This window comes from Urocitellus parryii, chromosome 4 (assembly GCF_045843805.1).
Source record: "Urocitellus parryii isolate mUroPar1 chromosome 4, mUroPar1.hap1, whole genome shotgun sequence".
NCBI classification, from domain to species: Eukaryota; Metazoa; Chordata; class Mammalia; order Rodentia; family Sciuridae; genus Urocitellus; species Urocitellus parryii.
The window spans coordinates 168,470,889-168,494,724 of record NC_135534.1 but is presented as its reverse complement, the minus strand read 5'-3'; the positions used below and the strand labels follow the sequence as shown (position 1 = coordinate 168,494,724).

At 40.5% G+C, this 23,836-nt stretch overlaps 2 protein-coding genes across 3 annotated transcripts in view; one reads left to right on the top strand and one right to left on the bottom strand.

Annotated features, from left to right (window-relative positions):
- The first annotated feature begins 1,100 nt into the window (after nt 1-1,100).
- Nucleotides 1,101-23,836, top strand: part of Mob3b (MOB kinase activator 3B) — a 187,682-nt gene continuing 164,946 nt past the window's right edge. The window contains exon 1 of one of the 2 annotated variants that reach the window (XM_026387906.2): nt 1,101-1,169. The gene's annotated coding sequence lies outside the window, so the exon portion shown is untranslated. Of the gene's footprint in view, nt 1,183-23,836 lie in introns of both variants that reach the window. The other variant, XM_077797891.1, reaches the window with a different exon arrangement.
- Nucleotides 6,528-7,127, bottom strand: Ifnk (interferon kappa). The gene has a single exon (XM_026387918.1). The coding sequence runs from the start codon at nt 7,125-7,127 to the stop codon at nt 6,528-6,530; it is 600 nt and encodes a 199-aa protein (XP_026243703.1).

Genomic DNA, 23,836 nt, shown 5'->3' with positions numbered 1-23,836 from the left:
TAGTTTTCCTCCATTATGTTTGAGTTTTATATTCACAGTCAACAACATGTTATTGCCCAAATGACATAGAATTACATAGAATCCTTTAATCCAGGTTGATCTCACTGGGCTGTGATTACTCATTGAATTATTCTTGCAATATCAGAGATGACTTGATATTGCAAAATAAGTGATTTTAGAGGTTCTCATTTAGTAGACCTGGAAAAATCTTTTTGAGCCTCCTCAAAAAGAGGAGGACATATATTTTCTCTATATATCTGAGATTCTACTTACTGTTTCCACACCTCCTTAAACTGTAAAGTAAAAATTGTAAAATGTAAAAATATGTATTAAGGTGCTATCATAAGAAGAATAGAAAGATAATAGAAGATCCAATTCTTTCATTCAGAAAGGCAGGAAGCTCATATTAGACAACTTCTATGAACTAAGAATATTTTTTATATTTAGTTTATTCTCAACCACTTCCCTGTCTGCCCTGGGAAGCACATATTTCTCCTCTTCCCTCAACTTACACAGAAGAATACTGAGGCCTAAAGGTCCTAGGTAGACCAAGATCACACAAATAGAGAGTGGAAGGCTGTGTGGGTTTTGCTTCAAAGTTCATATTTTTTCCATGGCTCCCAGCTTGTTCTAGTTAATCTGCTGAAATTCCAAAGTATTTCCCAATGATTACTGCTCCATTCTGTGTCTGTGGCATTCTTCAATAGTCAGAAAATCTCAAAAAAGGTGAGCCTTTTGCTCCTTTTTGGGTGCCTTGGAAATGGCCATCGTGGGCCTAGAAGGCATCCTTTGGATCCGACATCATTCTTGCCGCCCTAGCCACCAGGGTTTGGGAGCTCTCTTAGACTGTCCATGTTCCAAATCTTTTGGAGGGAGGGTGATTCTAAAGGCGACTTGACTTCTCTCCCCCAAGTAGCTGCCTTTCCGTAGGCGGCCGCCAGAGGTCCCTGCTCAGCGCCCCGTGGCGATAGTAGAGCCCGGGAGGGTTGTGCGGCGTGCTGGGTGCAAGTGGGGGCTGCTTTTGGAGCCGCGGAGACTGCAGCCGGAGCCCAGCGCGCGGACCAGAAAGTCCCTCGCGTGGATCGGCAAACGTCGCCCCTTCTCCCTCTTTCTCTTGCTCCTGCTACTGCTGACCCGGCAAAGGGAGCCGACAGGGCCCCAGGCTGAAGGTAAAACCCCACGGTAAGAACCCCGCTCCCAGCGAGGGAAGGTGGCACAATCCCGCAGCAACTCGATTCGGATTGCGTCCAGGCGGCAGAGGTGTGGGGCGCACTTGGGGCCGGTGCAACAGGCACCCTGGAGGTGGTGGACCCGCTCTCTAGCCGCCTCCCGCGGGCTTCCGGGGCTGGAGCCCTCTTTAAACCGTGCCTGCGTCTCGGCTTCTGGCCGGCTCCCGGTGCGCACTTCCCGGGCAGGAACGTGGGTCCAGTTTCTAATCGGGGGCAGGGGCCTTTATTTTAAAAGATATGCCAAGAAAATCTTCCTTTTAGGGTGCAAATCCATCCCGGTGCCATTCCGAATCGCTTATGCCTGCAGGGTGCGCGCTGGGCTGTGGATGGCGGGAAGACAAACTTTTACAAAAGTGCGTCTGAGCAGGGGGACAGCTTTTGGGCGGCTTGATCTTGAGTGAAGTGGCTCGATTTGGGAATGAGTAGGGAACTCTGTACCCTCAACCGGGTGGCTCCCTAGACCCTCCCCCCCCCCTCCCGCCAGCTGACGGGATGTTGATGCTTCACAGAGGGAAGGAGGGTATATAGGACGTACAAATTCTACTGAACTCTTAGGCCAACTGTCAAACATCGGGAATTGCAGCCCCTGCCTTTCCCTGCACGATGAAGGTGGAAACCCTTAAACTTTTCTTTGATTTCCCTACCCCACCTTTGGACCCCTGCGCGGGGATTGGAGTGAATGGTTGACTTGTGGCGCCCAACGCTACCAGGGGACCCCCAAACCATTCCAGATCGCTCCAACCCCATTCCTGACCCCCTCCCATAACCCTTTCCACAGGGACCCGGCGACCGAGCCACTGAGATCGTGTCGAATGGCCTTTTGTTTCTCCACGTTTCCCCTATTGTTTGCTTTTCCAACATCTGGTGGGGCTTGGGGAGAGAAGGAAGCACCTCTTGCCTCCCTCCCCCTCCTTCCATTGCCAGCCCCTGGGCCAGCTCGGGTTTGGGATCCCGGCTGGGGAAGGAGAAGAGCCCGACCCTACCCTTGTGGTTAGAGGGCGGAGAGAAAGTTGTTCTTTCCCCGCCTCCTCTGCTGCCTGTGGCCCAGGGCGCATTTCTCAGATCTTATCCCAAGGGCGCCGCAAAGGATGAAAATCCGAGAGGGATGCTGCTTTCGAAAAGAGTGGCAGCAAGGTTCTGCTCCAATCGAGGGTGCTCAGCGGTTGGTTCAGGAGGATTTCAATCTCTAGCTAAAGACGTTGTGGCTGGGCCACTGCTAGGGCAATGGACGTGGGCCAGGGCACCTCTGGTAGTCATAAGGCCGAGGTTCTGGGGTTTGAGTTTCCCAGGGCAGGAAAGCATGTGATTCTCCATAAAGATTGGAGATGCTGATAACTTAGGAACCTCAAGACTCTACTTGGAAATAGTGGTGTAGTGACTCACTCTAGAGTATATGGAGAGGTTCTAATTTCTCGTAGGGCTCAAGTTCAAACTCCAAGTCCTTTCCCTGCATTGTAGAAAAAGCAGACCACTGCACATGGTGCAGGTAGGGCCAGAGCAGTATTCCTGCTTCCAAGCCGCTGAGAACAGTGGCGTGGGATGCCCTCAAGTTCCGTTGTGAGTGCGCCTGGTAGGTTACAGGTGGCCCTGTTTGCCTGTAAAAATTAGATACGCAAAACTGATTCTTATTGAGTGTGAACCATTTACTAAGGAACTAGGGTGAAAGCAAATTAGCCACCCTGAGAAGGAAGGTGCCCCACATGGTTTCTGGAGAGCCGGTTTTCTATCAGGGGAGGCTGAGCCTGTGCACCTGTTGGAACCTATACCTCTCTTTAGCGTTGCGGTTGACCCGGTGTTGCCGGTTCCTCCCGCTTCCCCCAGTCCCAATCAGTCTCTCTCCCAAGGAGACTCAATTACAGTCTTCTTCTCTTCCTGTTCCCCACCCCCTACTGCAGATTTAATCCAGAGCCTTGTGCACTCCACCACTGAGCTACCTCCCCGTCCTTTGTCCTCCCGCTCTCCAACTTTTGATCCCTCCCCAGTGCAGGGGAAGGAGGAAGCTTATGTGGGGACTTTTGTGAACTTTGTACCCATTCAAACTTATTTATTTATTTTTTTTGGCATGCTGGGTGATGGAACCCAGTATCTACTGTGTGCTGCATGGTAAGTAAGTGCTGTGACCCTGAGCTACATTCCCAGTCCCTACTCAGAGATTTTTAGTGAAATTTTATTGTGCTGGGCCCTGCACATGTCTAGATTTACCTTTCCTGACTTAACAGAACTTTTGAGCTTTCATTTAACAGAGAATTGAGACTGCTAAGTCAGGAATATGGTCACACAGATAACTTTCCCAGCAAGTTGTGGATATTACCAGTAGCATCACCAAAAGAAAAAAAAAAAAAGCAAAATCTTTGAAGTACTGGGAGACACTTCAATTTCATTATGAAAATGATCACCAAGGAAAGATTTTTTAAATTTAGCAGCAGCAGCAGCAAAACAACAATAAGGCCTTATATAAGAAGGCCTGCTTTGGGTACTGCTTGTTCAAGGAGTACCACAAAACATATTATTTTTTAAAAAAACTTTTTTAGATGTTGATGGACCTTTATTTTATTCATTTATTTATATGTGGTGCTGAGAATCTAATCTAGTGCCTCACACATGCTAGGCAAGTGCTCTACCACTGAGCCACAACCCCAGCCCCCACAAAGTATTATTAAAATGTGAAAGGATATAAGGAAAACAGGGTTCTCATAGGGGAAGATAAGCTTTTGCTTATCTTTTTTAATTTTAGAGTTTAAAAAATTCCCCCCAAAATTATTGTAGAAAAAAATAGAAAACACAGTGAAAATTAAAAAGAAACAAAAAGAAGAGGAGGAGGAGGTAGTTTTATGAACAGCATTCCAGGGAACAATCTTATCCAATTGTATCCTTAATAAATAACTTTCTGAAAGAAGTTGATATACTTTTTAGGATATTTAAGATTGCCATATTGTCTTCTTTATCATCTCCCTAACAATATGCAAGAGGATCTGTTTTGCATATCCTACCCTCTACTTACACTCTATATTATTGTTTTTCATCTTTGCCATACAGATGGGAAGGGATCTTTATTGCTGCCTTATTTGCATTTCTTAAGTTGAAAGTGAGATTAAATACTTTTCCTACTTCTTCCTTTATGGTGATGCCCATTGGTGTCCTTGACTATTCATTTCAGTGGGGATGTTCTGCTTTCTCTTTTGTTAGATGTGCTCTTTATAAAAGCATACCATTGTGAGGGCTGTTCCTGCCACACAATCAGACAATCTATATTGATTAGAAAGTGTCACCTTTATTTGCCAGTTATCTTCCCTCATGCAGGGAAATATTTGGCAAAACTACAACCATAAATTACTAAAGTAACCACCATCATCCTAGTAATTAGAGCAGGTAAAGGTAGTAGAAATTCTTAGGAAAAAAAAATCAAGCATATATTTTCTGCTTAGTAGTTTGCATGCCCCAACTCTTTATAGCTCATGCTGCTTTTTCTTTCTTTCTTTTTTTTTTCCCCAATCTGGAAGAACTCTGTTGATGAGTTGTTTTTGCTAAAGGGATTACACTAATTCATTTTATTGTCTGATCCTTCTGCTGATAACCTGTTTGCCATGATCCACAGCTTCTTGTTCATTTAAACATCTCTTCTAAATTTTTGGCTGAAATTTGCCTCGCTTTTAGGGTAAGACTTTCTTTGGCTCTTTCGGCCAGGAATCCTGCACTTGGAACAATCTTGAATCTGAACTCTTTAGCAATGTGTTGTTAATAGCATTAGCAGGAGAAGTCTTCCAAGAACTGGATCAGGTACATTTCACCCTCATTTGTGTAACCACTTTCTCTGGCTTAATTCTTTTTTTTTTTTTTTTTTTAAAGAGAGAGTGAGAGAGGAGAGAGAGAGAGAGAGAGAGAGAGAGAGAGAGAGAGAGAGAGAGAGAGAGAATTTTTTTTTATTGGTTGTTCACAACATTACAAAGCTCTTGACATATCATATTTCATACATTAGAATCAAGTGGGTTATGAACTCCCATTTTTACCCCAAATACAGATTGCAGAATCACATCAGTTACACATCCACATTTTTTACATACTGCCATATTAGTGACTGTTGTATTCTGCTACCTTTCCTATCCTCTACTATCCTCCCCCCTCCCCTGAGAGAGAATTTTTAATATTTATTTTTTTTTAGTTCTCGGCGGACACAACATCTTTGTTGGTATGTGGTGCTGAGGATCGAACCCGGGCTGCACGCATGCCAGGCGAGCGTGCTACGGCTTGAGCCACATCCCCAGCCCTCTGGCTTAATTCTTGAATGAAGGTAGAGGATTCTGAAATGGAATAGAGGAGAAAGAGAAAGAGAAAATTCATTCATGTAGGTGGCAAATTAAAATAGACAAGAAGCCATATGAGAAGAGTTAAGTAAATAACCTAGGTAATCTGGTTATAAAATAATTTTTTAAAAAGATAAAAGATGAAATCTAAGTAGTATATATTATCAGGAAGGCTACTTTACTTGACTGATAGGCAGTAGTCTTGTAACTGGAAAAATCCAACGTAAAATTCTTTCATAAAATGACTCTAAGTCATTCATTTTAGGCATATATATATAAAAACAGTGAAAATTCATACTTTACTTTCTCTAGCATTTTCTCTGCCTTTAGATGTAGGAATCAGACAGTATGCATCTGGCATGATGAGCACTCTGTTCAGAGTCATAAATTCCCAAGGGTTAAATGAAAGCTTAATGGTCATCGAATTCAATCCTCCATCTAAGTATCACTATGAATACCATTCTTCAAACTACATCATTTAAAACCAACCAAGCTGCCAAGCAAATGTCCAGAAATGTCAACCTCTTTCCTCTGGGAAAGGAGTGAGGGGTTGGCTCCACAGAGCTTCTATAAACTTTTTTAATGTGCTGAACTTTTATGGAATAAACAACCTTGGTCACCAGAGGGGTAGGTCGTTGGGATGTTATATTCTGCAGCATTCTCCATATCTTCTAGCTATTATTCTGGTGACTTTTGAAGGTGGTAGAGCAAAGCTAAACAAAATGGCCAAAGGAAAAAGGAAGAAAAAGTAGAATAAGATGGAGAGGAAATCTCATCCTTTAAATCTGTCATCAGGACTTTCTAAGAGGCAAATGTGGCTGATGTGCTAAGCTCAGGCTTCAGCTAGAGACAACAAACCTTTCATGAACTGCCAGCAGTCTGACTGAGGACAGGATTAATTCTAGGATAGTACAAGCATCCTTAAAAGGAAGATGAAGACGGAGGACAAGGGGAAGATTTTTGGAGGAAATAAGAATTTCATTCTAAAAAATATACCTTATTTCCTCGTAAGGAGTGTCGTGAATTTTTTAAGGTAGTAGAAATATCTTCTGATTTCCACTCGGACAATCTCCCATGCACAGCGACTGTATGTTTTACCTTTCAGGAAATTGTATATTCTGCTGAAGTATCTCCTCAGTTTGAGGTTGCCCAGAGGGAGCACCCCAGCTCCTGAGTGTTTTTTCTCATCAGCTTTCACATCTTTCTTTTCTTTATTCTCTTTTTTCAAGCATTGTTTCAGGTACTCCACTTGCTCATAAAAGTTGCTTTGGAGTTGTACCAGTTGTTCCTCGTCCCAACTGGAGTTGAAGGTGTTTTGGCTGAAGATATTGATGGCCTGTGTGAACGTTTCATAGAAAACATACTTGATGTTTGTCTTCTCAGGCTGGGTGGATAATAGGATCTCTTTGGGCAACTCAAAATCGTGGATTTCTCTGAAACATTCTACAGGAATTGAATTGCTCATCTTGTTCAGAAGCATCAGGTTTTCCCAGGTGAACGTGCCCAAATGAACTTTTAGTAAGTTACACTCCTGACAGAGGATGTGGGTCATAAACAGATCCACTAGGAGAGCAAGCCTGGTGTACTTTGGGGTCATGTCAACCTTGATATTTTTTCCCCAAGCCAAAAAATCTCCACACCCAAGGTTGACAATGCTGTTTTAAGTTCTCTTTCATGGGACTCTATATACCTGAATTTCTTTAGGGGGAGGAGTTTTCTCATTTCTCATTTGATGGTTGTCAGGGTTGTAACCCCTTTCTTTTGCCCCTGAAGCTATTTTACCTTTGGTTGACAAAAAACAGATTTTTTTTCTTTTTTAAGAAAAGTGAGCACAGCATTACCATTGCTTTACCTTAGATGCCTAGATAGCCTATCTGGCCTATCCTAGCACTAAAGAATCTCCATATAAAACTAATACAGAGGGGCTGGGAATGTAGCTCAGTCGTAGAGCACTTGACTAACACAGGAGGCCCTGGGTTTGATCCTCAGAACTGGAAAAGAAAAATATATATATTTTTTTAATTAAAAAAGTTACTACTCTGTTACATAATAGAGATTGATGCTTCAGAAAATATATTTTCATGCCTGGGCCTATAGTCAAAAATCTTCTCTCCTTGAGTTAATCATGGACATTGATAACTGTGATGATAGTAAGGTCACCAGAGCATAATCTAATTTAGTTTTTTTTCAGTCTTGATAAATTAAGTTTCAATATTTGAATATTTTCTTTTTATTTGTTTTTTCTGAGTCTCAAAAAAAGTTGAACAAAGTTGGTCAATTTAGCGTGGCATTTATCAAATAAAAGACTGACATGGTTTAGTTTTCTATTGCCATTAGAAGAGGTTGGTATTGCACAAATGCTCTTTCCTTCAGTTAAATCCATGCCTTGCTTGCATTTCATATACCTTAGAAATCTTCCAGTTAGTTGTATATTGGAGAATATTTTTCTGCTTTCAAACGTTTCTTTTTTGTGGTATTATACATTTTCTTTCTTTCTTTTTTTAGATATAGTTTAGATAGTTTTAAAACTTTTGCTTGTTGGTTCTGGACTATAAAGATTTTTGTTTGTTCTTGTGTTTGTTTTTCACTAAGGAGGATAAAGGGTAGAATACCATCCATTTTAGCCAAGCTAATTCACACGTGGACCAGTATGGTAATGATGGTTATCCTTATTTAACTTGATTGACTAAATAATCTTCTGATCATGGTCAAAGCAAATGGATTCCTTTCCCTATGAAAATAAAATGGGATGTCATTAAATGAGTCTACCTTATTTTATCATTTTTCTAAAAAAAGAAATACATTGGTTTTCAACATAGTCATTTAAACATGGTAAGCAGCCAAAATTCCACAACAACCACGGTCATTGATTGAAAAAATGGCTTAAAAATTCTTGTCTTAATCAGTTGGCTTTATCAAAGTCTCATTGTGGATAAATGAGATTTCTTAAAATCTTGTCTTTTTGGACTGGTGTCTTATGAATAAAAAATTTTCTGCATATATTACTCTATATTTTCTAGCTATATAAAACCTGATTTCTTAGGCAAATTTCTTGGGGTGACTAAGTTTGAAAAGGAATTAGGAAAGTGGACCCTTTTTATCAGATTATAAATCGACACAACCTTCATAGAGGGTAAAATAGTGGAGGCTATGGATCAAAAGCCTTAAAAATGTATATAATCTTTGACTTGGCAATTTTCCCTCTGGGAATTTATCTCCAAGGAATAATGATGACGTCCTTAAAGACTAGGCTCTTAGGAAGTTCATCACAGCTAAAGCATGGAAGACAATTTAAATGTACAGCAATGGGTAATTGGTTCAGTAAACTGTCAATAAAGACTTCTGTGCAAGCACTAAAAATTATGTATGCTACTATATTTGGTCCCTTGGGTAGAATACACTTTGTAGCTTAAAAACAAGATCCTCAATGGTAGATTCTGATGCTGTTTTTTGTTAAATATAGATATATGCATAGATGTACAGGAAAAAAATCTTGAGGTATAAATGCTAAAATTTTTGAGTTGTTATCTCTGACTGGAAGAATAATGAGTAATTTTTATTCTTATATTTTTATTTATCTAAAATTTAAAATTTTCTGTGATCAGTAAAAGACAAGACTATAGTTTTTAGAAGAAGATACACTTAAAAATAAAATTATTATATATCTGAAATGGAATCTCTATATGTTTACTTAAACTTGTCCATTCTGGAGTATTTCAAAAGGAAATGTCAGTTTCCCCCAAGGTTCAATTCCAAATTCAGTTGATATGAGCAACATAGAGTTATGTGGGAGTTCAATATACTATTCTTGAAGCTTTTGATTTAAAAAAGACATGTGTATGTATGAATATATACATTTATGATCACACACTCATTTAAACATGCACACATGTACACACCATCTATAAAATGCAAAGTACCCCTAAGGATCATGGGTTACGCTTTCTTTTTTTCTCCTTTATTCCCTCATTCCCTTCCCTTCCCTTCTCTTTTCTTTCTTCTTTCCTTCCTCCCTCCTTGCCCCCGCCCCCCTTTTTTCTTTCTTTCCATCACTGGGAATTGAACCCAGTGGTGCTCTATCACTGGGATATATCCCCAGACCTTTTATTTACCTTTTTGTTTTTTTTGTTTTTCTTTTTGAGACTGGTTCTTGCTAAGTTTCTGAGGCTGGCCTTGAACATTCAGTCCTTCTGCCTCAGTCTCCCAAGTCACTGGGATTACAGACAGTTGTGTTCCTACTGTGCCCAGGGAGGACCATGCATTCTTACATAGCTCATACATCTTCTACCTAAAATCTTCTTGCCTAGTCCCAGTTAGACTTGCTTTCTCCTCTTTTGAGCTTTTGCAGTGCCTTGTCTTCTTTAATTATAAGTTTGAAACAGGTAATTGTGTAAGTTTTGCTCTCCTAATCTAATCTATTTCTCCACTCTATACCCCAACTTGCCCATGATGATCAGTATGGTTTGTACTTGTTTAGATAGTTCAGCAATACTAACCAAACTCAGGTTGTTCAATAGCCTTATTATGACAAGGAGTTTCTGCTCATAGGTGATGGAAGTGGCAACATATTTGGCTTTTTTCAACCATTTTGACCATGGTTGTCATTTTTATACTCTCATCCCAAAATTTCCTCCCTTTACTGCCATTCCATATCCTCACTTATTGAAAAAAAAATTTTAAAGCACTTATCACATATAAATCATGGCCAAGTGGCACATAAGGAGGAATAAAGCTTAGTGCATGATCTCAAGGAATTCACAGTTGAAGAAATAGGCACCTTTGGAATGTTTCAAGTAGGAGGATAAAACTTTAGGCCTTCCTGTAGCATGGACCTCCTTCCCCATGTTCTGTAAATGTTAATTGATGATGATATTGACAATATTTGTGACAAAGACGGAAAGATGGTTGGCATGCATGTCTGCCCCTCTTCCACCATTGGGATTGTCTGATTTAGCAAATAAAATTACTGATCAGCCATGCAATATTTGATATAAACTGTTACACACACAAAAAAAAAAACCCCACATTCTTTGTTTATCCAAAATTCAAATTTATTTTATCTGGCCAGTCTCTTCACCATGCAAGCTCTCTGAGCAGAGTTTGAAAATGATACAGACTTTACTGGAAGCCTTTCCTCTGTGTGCCCTCTCTCCCTCCCTCCCCCACCTTCTCTCCCTTTTTTCCCTTCCTCCCTCCCTCTCTCCTACAGAATTGCATTTGATTTCATTCTCTATGCTGGCTTTACTTGTGCACATGTTTCTAAGAATAGCACATACCCCAAAGAGATCACTGTATACACATATGGATGCATTCACAGATCACTGCGATGAGAAACATTTTGGAATGCTTAGTTACTTGGTCTTGCCTATGTACTGTTGAAGCCCTGTCACCTGATTGTATCTCAAAAGATGATCAGAAAATTGAATGTCGGTTTAAGAAAACACCTTTATCCTTAGAATGTGTCTGTCACAACTGCCCAGTCTGTCATTAACAGGTTGTGATTGGTAATATTAGGTTCTTAGTTCCTTAGCATGACCTGGAGTGATCTCTGTGTAGTCAGTCTGACCTCAGAGGGGAAGCTGATTAGCAGGGACTGCCCTTTTATTCGTGGAACTATGTTAAGTCTGTGGGGATTATAAGGCTAACAGTGGGGAACAAGGTGCACCTTATTTGTCAAAATGGAGAAATGAGACATTTCAGTCTAGACAAGCTAGCTTTGGTTCAGCTCAGAGGCACATGGCATCTGCTATTAAGATTTATTGCTTCCCATGAAGAGGCAGGTTTCAGATCAGGATGAGAGTATCTTGTTGATCATCTTGTTACTTGGTACATTAACATGAGTCATTCTGTTTGGGAGATCAGAAGGTGACTGAGCCCGGGAGAGAGCCCAGGGATAGGAGGTTTGCATCCAGGCCAGGCAGAACTTCCCTCAGGGTGAATAGACCATGGTCTCCCCAAAGTTGTAGCTGTTACAGCCTGGACCAACCCTGTAAGCTCTATCAACTCAATCTCACTGCCTCCTCATGGGGTCCAGCATCTCACAGGGTCCTCTGTCCCTTTCTTGATTGTATTTCTTTGAATTCTCTACCTGGTATAGCGGTTTATAACAACTACACAAATAATACACAGATGCGTCCATACTGCAAAAATTCAAACCCTTCAGGGGAAGTGAAGGCTGCCTGAAAGCTCAGCCTCACATCATGCTACTCTTCTCTCAAGCCGTAACTTAGTTAACAGTTTGATATGTGACCTCATTTTCTTCTCCCCTTTATACACACATTTTTATGATAGCACATACAGTTGCTGGCTTGTTTGTTGCTCCCTCCTGAATGTTCAGTAGGACCCTCAAAGATTGAGAGGCCTGGATCACTTCCATGGGTGGGGATGGGAGGACTAGTACATGTGTTTATTCAATTGTCAAAATACTATTATAAAAACTGCAATATGCTTTGAAGTCTGATTCTGTAATAGCATATTACATATATTACATAGTAGGTGCTCGGTTACTATTTGTTGGATGATTGAATGAAGAAAACGAAGCCATGTCTCAACAGGGAAGTTAGTTCTTCATTTAGTTCTTTTTGTGTAGGGATGTAAGGAGGACAAAGTCAGGTGTTTGGGGTGGACTGAGAAGTTCACAGAATGATAGAGGGCAACTCAAGTAACCATTTCATGTCATCTATTACTTCTGATGCTTCTGTTTTGAAATTTTCTGGGGCTGTGTAAGTCATAAGCACTTTGTATTGTATCTACTCTAGTGATATCAAGCACTTGTGTATTGTTTGGTTGATTCCTCTATCTTCCCCTCCAGACTAGAAGAGTGACTTACTCAGTTTTTTTATCTGTGGGCAGCTGTTACATATAGACATTAAGGGTTGAATCAAATGGCTGACGTGATTTCTTGTGGTTCTCAAGTCTGATGGATATTCATCACTGTGGGCAACACTGCTGAGTTCTAAGACCGTTCTCCACATGGCCAGTTCTTTGTCCTAGATACTCCCAATAGTGGTCACTTTATCTTATCACCATTAGGGAGGCTCTTGGACAAACAAACACCCATTTCTCTTTTATAGCCATGCTGGAAACTATGCACATAGTAACTTCTTACACAAAAATAATTTTGAATCATTAGAAAATGATCCTGGACAAAAAGTAATTCACCATGAGGAATAAGTACTTAAGTAAATAAATATGCGCCATTAGTAAAATGTATTCTCTGTTTGGGGGTTACCAGCAGAGACTCCATCCACATTTTTACTCCACTGTAGGCTTCTCTCTGTGTTTTTGAGCCCAAATAGGGCTTTCACTTCTGGAGTACTAGTAGTAGGACTTTCAGATGGTGACAATGAAAGATGTCACCATCCAGGATAATCCTTCCCTTTATTCACTGAGCAAATGTGGACTTCTTCTTGGACAACCTCTGAGAGTGCCCATAGTTGGGAAGAAATGACCAGAGTGGCGTGGGTGATGGACAGATAAAAATCTAAGGAGTTGGTGGTGCAGAGATGAGGGAAGTGTCTTCTCCTAATTACTGTTGAGCTCGTATGTGGTCATAATGTTTCTTTTAAAAAAAATTTTTAAAATCTTATTTATTTAGCATAGCACTATGTGCAGAGTGCTATTCTATTACAGGATCAATGGACCTTTATTTTATTTATTTATATATGGTGCTGAGAATTGAACCCAGTGTCTAATACATGCTAGGCAAGTGCTCTACTGAGCCACTACTCTAGCCCTAAATTTATTTTAATTAGGTATATATGACAGCAAAATGCATTTTGATTCATTATACACAATTTCAACACAACTTTTCATTTCTCTGGTTGTATACAATATAGCATCACGTCCTATGTGTAGTCTTTACATGTACCTAGGGTAATGATGACCATCACATTCCACTGTCTTTCCTACCCTGTGCACCCCTCTCACTCTCCTTCCTTTTGCCCAATCAAAGTTTCTCCATTTTTCCCATGCCTCCCCCTCCCCATTTTGGATCAGCATCCACTTACCAGAGAGAACATTTGGCCTTTGGTTTTTTTGAGATTGGCTTACTTCATTCACTTAGCATAATATTCTCCCACTCCATCCACTTACCTAATTACTGTTGAGCTCATATGTGATCATAATGTTTCTTGACATTCATGAAGAGCATAGAAAGGCATTTTTATGGGAAAAAAATCAAATGATCTTTCTCTAGGAAGAAGATTCATGTGCTGCAAATTTTTGAGCTTCTTTAGTATCCCTCAATGCCTGCAATTGGGAATGGTGTCTACCAACAATCTAGAGCCAGAGGGGATATTTTTCTTTCTGGTAATACCCCTGCCCTATGAAGCCAGTGACATGGAGACTCTAATCATAGGAAGTAGAGTTCAGAGGACTTATTTAAACATCAACTACGAAGGTGAGAGTGGTGGCTTGCTTAAGGTCACACTGCTACTTGGGCCCAAAGTTGGGTGGAGATCCAGGGCCCTTCACCTTGACTCCAAAAATGTAAGTCTGACAGTGTTATGTAGAGAGCTCCCTTCCCTCTGACTCTTCCCAGAGGAGCAGCTCCCCTATCCAGAGATAGTTTGTCTCTACTGGAAGGCCAGACAGAGTAGCCATAACTCAGGCTCTTACTGGACTTTGACAAGAGCTTCTCAGCTCTAGTAAGAAGCCTAGCAAAGGAGAAAACCCTGATTTGAGTCTGACACCTGTACTGTTTCTACAAAGTTATTTATCATTATAGGAATAAAGACTCCATTTTCTCAGCCTCCTAGGTCAGTGCAGGCCTAAAGTCATTCTCCTGGAAAAGTGGCTTATAATGGGTTTCCTGAGAGACACTGGACTTTGTCCCTGTATCTGAAATTAATTTTTTTTAGGTATTCATTGAATACAACATTAAACACATTCATCAGATACATCAAATGCATCAAATTGTGCCTAGGACTGTATCAATGCAGGCACTCTATGTATTGAGTAATAGCATGCATTCAATAAACATTTGGTGAATAAATACATTTCAGTATTTTATCCTATGAATATATTATAATGGAAATGGAATTTCTGATCAGTTCAACAACTCTCTTTGTTAAACCGTGCAGCTTTGAGAAAGTCACTGAAACTTTCTGTGCTCCTCTATAAATAGGGATAATATAGAATACCTAGCCAAATCATGCTTGTGGAGATGTTCAGTGCTGACAGGAGTGCCAGGTACATAGTAAATGGTCAGTGCATGATAGCTGTCCTCACTGTTGTCATCTTCATCATCCTCAGTTGCCTATGGTTTTAGACAATCCTAAATTCTAAGGATAACAGGGCAGACAAGACAGATGTCATCCCTTGCAGGAGTTCACGGAGGCAGTGAGCTCAGTTTTAAAAGGTAAAAGTTTGAATTAGGACAATGTAGGTAGGTATGGAAATGAATGAATTACTTGGGAGCTAAGAATGGCAGATCTAGACAATTTATTTGGAATAAGAGGAGAGTGAGAGAGAGGCCAAGGGAAACTAGGGAGAAGTGCCAGTTTACCAGTGCAAGTTTACTAGCTGCGATTGCATGTGAAGGGTGAGCAGGCCTGCAGGTGTTGTTGGTAATTTCTCAGCTGGACATATGGGTCTAGGCTAGAACAAGAGACTGATCAGGAGATCCGGGGAGAGGATTTGAAAGTATTAGCAGCCATAGATCCTAATTCGGACCATAACAATTAGTGAGTACAGCAAAGGAAAATAGATATGGAATGAAAAGAAGTGAAACTGGGTCAGAACCCTGAAAATCTCCTGTGTTTAAAGAGTAGGCAGCAAAAGAGGACAAATACCAAGGAGGATAGTGCCAGAAGCACCAGGAGAATGGAGAGGGAATACTTCAACTGTTTATCTGTCTCTACCACTTTGCCCAGATGGCTGCAGAATTGTCCTCAGTACCACACTTGAATGCAGCCCTTCCCAATAAGCCCTATTTTCCGCTGTTGACTTACACCTAACATTATAGATTACACCATTTTACATATGAGATATCTGAAGATTAAAGAGAAAGTAATCCATTATATCCTAAGGTCAAGCTCTTTGGGCCATTCTAGAATATAACCCCCATGGAAAACATCCTGTTGCCAAATGCGTGTCTGTGAGTTTTTGGCAAAGTCAGCCAGACTGAAGGTTGATTTGGTTGCTCTACTTTGGCCACTTGGGGCTGTAGGGGTAGGGGGATGTATTAGTGGATGCTTATAACAATTTATTCTCTTATAGTTCTGTAGTCATGATGGCCATGCTCCTTCCAAAGCCTCCAGGCAAGAACCCTTCCTTATCTCTTCTAGCTTCTGGTAACTGCTGGCCATCCTTGGTTTCTAGATCTGTTGTTTTTGTTTCCATAGTTACATGGAATTCTCCATGTTCCTGTGTGTCCCTTTACAGGCCCCTGCACATGGCCTGCTGATGAGGACATTGCTCACTGAATTTAGCACCCGCCCTAATCCAGTATGATCCAGTATAACCTCATCTTCACCTCATTCAGTCTGTAAAGACCGCTTACCAAATAAGGTCACATTATAGGTGTTGCTGGTTAGGACTTGAATATGTCTTTTGGGAGGACACAGTCAATCTATAGTAGGAGATATGCTGCAGGAAGGCCTAAAGGGACAGGTTCTTGCACCATTTCCAGTATGTTGTAAAAAACAGTATGTTGTAAAAAATGACAATGAGTTCACCTGAAAGTTGTTTAACTGTAGGTCTTTGTTAGAAAGAAATGTGCTGCACAATGTTATTAGGAGTTAGCCACTAGGTGATGTTAGTTCTCAAAAATCTACCAACATGATTAGCCCAGGGATCATCTTTAAGTTTTCTTTAGTAATAATCTGCATAGATTTTTTAATAATAACAAAAGATAACAATTACTCAAGTACCAACCCTTTTTTTTAATATTTATTTTTTTAGTTTTCAGTGGACACAACATCTTTATTTTATTTTTATGTGGTGCTGGGGATCGAACCCAGCGCCCCGTGCATGCCAGGCGAGCGCGCTACTGCTTGAGCCACATCCCCAGCCCTCAAGTGCCAACTCTTTAGACACATTTTCTCTAATTCTTCCAGCCACTGTACAATGAAGTGTTCTTATCCTCAGTAAAGAGGAGGAGGAATGATTTGAAAGTTACTTAAAGATATACAATACAAGGGAGTAAAGAGTAATAAATCAGAGTTAAGGGAAAAATAAGAGGAAGAAAATGGGAAGTCAGGGGTACAATTAGTACATAAGAATGCGTGTCATAATGTCCAGGGTAATTATTGCAGAGACTTTCATATTTTGGCCTGTGTTTTCTGCAGGCGTAGAAAATGTGATCAATTAAAAGTTTTACAGTGTCCAAAAGATCCAACAAAGCAACAACAAGACTGTCCTCAGTAGAAGCAGAGCTTTTCTTGATGCCAAGTTCTAGGAGGAGTTTCCCCCGTAGGCCTTCAAAGTGATAACTGTGGGATACCCTGGGCAGAGACCTTGGCAACAACCTCACAGGAGTAAACACCACTGTGTGCATGGCAGGGCTGAATCTTGTAACCTCCCTTGGGTGGGCAGATGTCCTTGCCAGTGTGCTGTTCTGTGGCAGGCACTCTGCAGGGGTTCAGTGGGTTCCTCATGTCAAGCTATAGGAAGTCGTTTTGCTGTGCAGTTGGCCTGAGGTAGTGTTTCCTCCCCATCATCTAAAGTGGGGAAAAGTGTGGTCACACGAGTTGGCAGTCTCTCCACAGACTGCTGTGGCATTTCCAGAGCTGTTGCCCAGATCCAGTCCTTCCAGTACTTCGTATTAAATGTACAGAGGAGCTTTTGGGAAAAGAAGTTATAGGCACCGCTCTCTCCCATTTGGTCAGGACTGAGGAAACAAGCTATCCTGTGGGATGGTTCTGTGCCATGAACAAGGGAAAGCGCATACTGGATGTCCACACAGTCACAGGTTGAGTTGCTGAGCGCTGCTCCAAGGAACTAGATGCAGCCACCTAAGGAGGCAGCCTGGGGGTTCATTCTACCTTGAAGTGAATTTTTATTTTCCCTGAAAGAACATCTTCATAAGTTGTATGGTTTAAAATTTAAAGCCAGGCTATCCTCGAGTCTCCAAATGTTACATCCAAGTATTAACACATCCCCTTGGGATTATCCGTATTGTATAATTGAGTATTTTTCCTTTAAGAGTAAAACTCATTATGTGGAAAGAACTATGTGAATGGTCACAGAACCAAAGTTTCTTTATATTCTCAGTGGAGATGAAGTTAAGAGAACAGAAATTGGGATTGCCCTGTAACATCTGCGTCAGGACAGGACAGTAATGCTTATTGCTAAATATGGCAATATAGATTCTCATGGTTGGTCCCAGTTGCTAGGTCAACAATAGTGAAAGAGCCTACTACATTCTATCCATCATCCATTTCTGAGGATATGATGCCTGCTACAACATGGTAAAAAAAAAAAAAACAGATGGGAGAAGGTTAGTATCTTCATAAAGTGTCCAGAATTTCAGGAAATAAAAGTACAATTATAAGGTTGGATAAGTGCTCTGAAGGAAATAAATAGCACCAGAGAGTGGTTGGGTGAGGTGATAGATGAACTGAGATCTGCAGGATGAAGAAAAGTCAGCCATGTAGAACTGGTAGGAGAACATTTAGGCCCAAGAGAACAGCCAGTTCAGAGACCCTGATGCAAGAGAGCCTGGGATATCTAAACACAAAGATTAGTTGAGTTAGAGTCAAGGGAACAGAGAGGCAGCTACTGGGATGGTTGGGATTGGGTATGCTATGGTAGGCCATGATGGCATTCCAAATTGATTATTTAACTAATGAAAATACATGAAAGAGTTTTAAATGAGAGTGGTAGGATGTGACATGTGCTTTGAAGAGACATGTTGGTGGCCCTGTGGTGGGACAGTTTGGAAAAGGGTCAAGCATGGAAGCAAGGAGACCAGATTGAGAGTGGTATTTCAGCAGACAGGTGAGAACTCTGGTGGTCTAGGCAAAGTCAGGAGCATGAGGTGAGAGACTGATCTGAGACATGATTTAGTAAATTGCTTATGCTGCCTTTTGGGTCCAGGCTAACATCTTGTTGTTATCACCAAAGGCAGTTTCCAAAAGTGCCACTGATTATCCATTTGATTATAAGGTCTGTACCAAATTAAACATGATAGTTTTTTGTAACCAGTAAGTAAGTAATCACATTTAGCATTAGATCTTTAACTCCATGGCCTTAAACTAGGTTAGGTCCTTATTTGTTAGATAATGGCATAAATAATTTACTTAATTGGTTTACTTAGGTTGGGGTTAGGGTTTGAATTTCACAGGTTTGGCTTGAGGCTTAAATTTCTGAAAGTATCTCCTGATGTAGTTCCTGTATGCACACAGGACATAGTGAGTATCCCTGTATTTCCTACATTTAATTAAATAATGTTTCATGATCTACTTAAATCACAGATAACTATAGTTTTATGGATATGTGTGTATAGTTTATAGTTATATAAACACACAAAAATCATAACTTAAGAAATAATGAAGTTTTAAAGAAAGTGATCCTAATCTGTTATTTATGAAATATAGATGAATACAATGCCATCTCTTTCTGATTTTTTTTTTTTAAATCACATAAATGTCTCCCAGTACTAATGCTCTGACTCAAACTGTACTTCCCTGAAACACTGGTGCTTAATAGGGTGGATCAAGATGTTCTTGTCCCTGAAACTGAACATCAGCAGCCTTTCTTATGTCATAGAAAAATTAAATAAAAGAAGTTTCTACATTTCAAATAAATTTTCAACATTTTTCTTAAACTTTTGGTGCCTCTGATGGTTTACCTAGTAGAACCTAGTCTGCAATGATCTCTTAGATTTAGATTAGTTATTTTATGAGCTAGTGTCTGATTTGGTACCCACTGATTAGTACATATTTTTACAAATAATCTCATAATATTCTGTAAAAATTTCAGGACTTCCAGATACTCACTACTGTAAAAAAAATGCATCTAAAAATATAGAATGGCTCAAACATGAGAGAACATTGCTGGCTCCTCTGTTTGGAACAGGGGTATGTGAACTGCCCAGGCCCTTTCCAAACAGTAATCAGGGACAGAGACATTGGATCTTGAGGCTCTGCCATCTTCCACGTGGCTTCCCAAGTTGCAAGGCTTATCAAGTTGGGGTCAAGTTGACCCTCATCAAGTTGGGGTCCAGGGGCAAGAGCACAGAGAAGTGTGCATGGAGGGCTACATGTGCTAGGTGCAGAGGGACACATACCACTTCCACTCACATTACAGGGGCTGGCACTTACTCACATGGTCACAGCTAAGTTCAGGGGATTCCAGGAAATGTCACATGCCCAGAAAAGAGAGAGAACAGTTTGAGGAACACTTAGCTCACCTTTGCCATGCTCCTGATCCATTGGAAAAACAGTCTATCAATCAAAATGTACTTGCACTATTATAAGTTAGCTCCCACGGTGCTAGCCTGGCATGATGGGGCACACTGCAGATGTCCAATAGAGATGTTTTAAAACCCACCTGGAGGGAATTGGAGTTGTCAGCCATAGTTAATTTTCTAGCAGGGTTACTTTCTTTTTTGAAAGAGTAGAAGAAGTAATACTTTTAAAGTAAAAGACTTAACATACTTAACATTTCTTTTCAAGGTTATACAGATAACAAGATAAATGATTACTTTGCCATCTTAAAAAGAAACATGCTTTCTTTACAAAAAAAAAAAAAGAAAAGAAAAACAAAACCAAAAAAAACTATGTTGGTAGAAAGATATCGTCACTGGCTTTCTTTAAAAACCAGAACCCATGTTATAAGCTAGATTTAATTATTTTACAATATACATACCTTCAGAACATTACGTTGTACCTGACAAATACATAACAATTTTATTTGTCAATTAAAGAATAAAATAGTAAGATGACAACAACAATAAATAAATAAATAAAACAGCAAACTGGGGGTGGGGGGGTGACCAGACCTCCTGGAGCTTGTTTCCCATAGGGATCAACACATAGAAGAAGATCCCTGAGTACCATCGCCAGTTAGTACTGCAGTGGGCATAGCATTGCTAGCTTGCATCTGTTATTTCACTTTGTCACCCAAAGAATGCTGCAAGATGGATATTTTTATCCTCATTTTATAGTTAAAGGATGAGGGCTACAAAAAAGTTGTACATCTTGGTAAGTGTCACATAAAACTAAAGTCTGCATCATTTTCCATTAAAATGTTATTTATGTCAAAAATAGTTGTCTTGAGCACGTCATGTTTTCCTTTTTTTTTTTTTTTTAAATAAAGAAGAAAATTTGTCACCTAATAACATTACAACCCTAACCTCTCAAAAATAGCTTTTAAAAAACAGACTGGTAAAGTCTTTCTGGCTCTGATAAGATGAGTTAAACACACTCGGATCTCTTTTTCTGCCTCTGGAGTGTGCAGTCCTTTCCCTGTTTATGTGGTCAGTTTAGATGCTTGGAAGCTGTTTATGAGTCTCTGCAGTTTGACTAACCTCGGGGACCAGGCCTACTTGATTCCAGGGTGTGGCTGGAATTTGTTTCTGGCTTCTGTGGTAGAAGGAGCAAGAGACACTGCTGCTCCTGGGATAAGAGGCAAAAGCCTGGGTCTGCCAAGGTCTCTGCACAGCAGCAGATGTGATGAGTATCCCAGGAGCTGTACTGTGTGGAACTACAGAGACAGGCCGCAGGAAGGACCAGAAGCATCAGGCAGTTAAAAGAGGGGATGGAAGGATTTTCAGAAAGCATCCTGAGGGATGCTGGGGATGTAGTTCAGTTGGTAGAGTGCTTGTTCTATATGCTCAAGATCCTTGGTTCAATCCCCAGCACCACCACAAAGAAAGCATCCATTTTCCAAGAGTTGATTCCCTGAAATTCTCGTTTTGCCAGAAACACCACAAAAGGATTTTGTAGTTAAAGAAATCTAGAAAACCAAATGGTAAGTGTAGACTCAACGTTCAACTTTTAACCCATGACATGTTAAATTTATGTGACTACATACTTTAAAAAAAAAAAAAATCACACTTAACATCCCGAGGGTCTAGTGTTTTGGAGAACCAACTCTGATACACTGATCTAAATAGAGTGGACCAAGAAGACAATGTTAGGAAAGAAATCCAATATCTAAAATCTGATGGCCATCTCCATGGAAGATTACAAAATTATTCTTTCATTTGGGCAACATAAGCAGCAGTAATGATCACCACATAATATCATTGTTTCCTTTGATTTTAAACAAAAGAAAAGCTTGAGAAACTCATCTTTTATGTTGTAAATGCCTTTTGCCCCTCTTTTATCTTCTTTCCCTTTCTCTTTTTCTATTACCACATAAACGCCTTACTTTCATTAAATGAGCCACTTAAAGTTCTGTTTCTTTTTCAGAAGATGTGTTAAAATTCTGTTGAAAGGAAATAAAGTTGTAAATAAAGTACGTCTTGTCACTGAAAGTATTGGATATTTTTATTGGACTGAAAACTTTAAATTTGAGGAACTTGAAGTGTATGGGGAGCTTTCTCCCTCTTTCCTTCCTTCCTCACTCTCTCCTTCCTTTTTTTTCTCCTTCCCTTCCTTCCTGTAGCAAATATATGTTGATACTAATATTTGGCTGAAACTATGAAACTTAACGTTTCTGTTTATACTATTTTATTGAATGAATGAATTTGTGTCTTACATAAAATAATGAGCACTAAAAAATTGCATTGGTCATTTGACAATTTTGATTGCTTTTTGTCAGAAACAAGAGAGCTTTTCTGTAGACAGATGTTTGCAGGCAGCTTTGTCTTTCTGACAGCCTAAAGCCAGACACTGTCCAGAGAGCACCAGTCATTGGGAAAAACTGATGGGGTGTGGGGGACTTCATATTCCTCCAAAGATGTCCATATTCTAAACCATAAAGCCTATGAATTTACTTCTTACAAGTCAAGAGGGATTTTTCATAGGGATTATGTTAAAGCCATTGAAATGGGTAATTGCAATGTAATTGTTGGGTCCTTATAAGAGGGAGACTGGCAGGTCAGAGTCTGAGGAGACACAGTGACAGAAGCAGAGGGCGGAGTTTGCAGGACCATGAATCAAGAAATGCAGGCAGCCTCTGCAAGCAAGAAAAGTGAGGAAATGGGTTCTCTCCTATAGGACCCAGCAGGAACCTAACCCTGCCACCTGTTCTAGCTTCCTGACCTCTACACTGTAAGATAATGAATTCGTGTTGTTTTAGGCCACTGATTTGTGATAATTTGTTAGGGAAGCAACAGAAAACTAACACCCGAGCATTGATATTGGTCCCACTTTTTCTGTGCTTGAAGGCAATGGGTGGATGAATTAACATATTCCTAGGACTTTTCTAATACCCTGCTCCCAGCATCTGGCCTAGGGGTCCTGCTTTCTTGCTGACCTTTCCTTACCTCCTCAAACTCCAGGAAACAGCTATCACCTTGGCTCATGCTCACTGTTCAGATTTACAGTGACCAAATGAGTCACCAACAGACTTTGAAAAAAGTGATGTGCTTGGTCACTAGCTGTGAGGTACATCTTTTATTTAGGTAATAATTTGTGAACTGAAGAACTTGCCACTGAATATATACTTCATTCAGTTACTAATAAAATACCCTGTAGGCACTGAAATGAAGCATATCAGAATCATGCAGGATAAGTACTATGTATATTAAAATTATGGCATAAGTCCAACAGTTACAGTTGGTCTAACAGGACTAGGGGACAGGCTGGCGGTGCTCTCATGCATATGCTGAATACCAAAGACTAAATTTGGCTGATACAAGTGTTGAGGATTTCAGTAAACAATCCATGGACTTAAAGTTGAGCAAACAATAATGAAGCATTATTTGTACCTTGTTTCTGAGGGTTATAGTTCAGTTCTTCAGGAATCAGTCTCTGAGACCCTGAGATTTGCCTGTGGGAGGTTTACTGTGGACAGCTGATGGCAACAACACCCAGAAGATAAATAAAGGAGCAGAACTGGGCAAAGGGAGAACTTGACTGTGATAAACAGGGGGCTGTGGAGCTCAGACAGCCTGAAGAATTGTCGCTCATCAAGGCAAGGGGTGCCTCCATCAGCCAGTTAGTGGATGCAGGTTGCCTATCCCCCATGGGGCAAGCTCCCTCCTGAGGGGTCTCTGTCTAACCAAGTGTGATTCCTTGAGAGCCGTCAGCCTCCAATGCTCCCAAATACTGGGAGCATACAGACACTTATCTAAAAGAAATCTGGACAGCACATTAAGGGTCCAATACACTGATTTTTCCATGGTTCTGGTGCTACTTGGCCAGCTAACCTTTACAGAGATCCAATCAGTATTTCTATCGAGGCCCAAGT

Excerpts from the sequence above, each read along its gene's own strand:
- Ifnk (XM_026387918.1), bottom strand. The coding sequence starts at position 7,127 with ATGACCCCAAAGTACACCAGGCTTGCTCTCCTAGTGGATCTGTTTATG.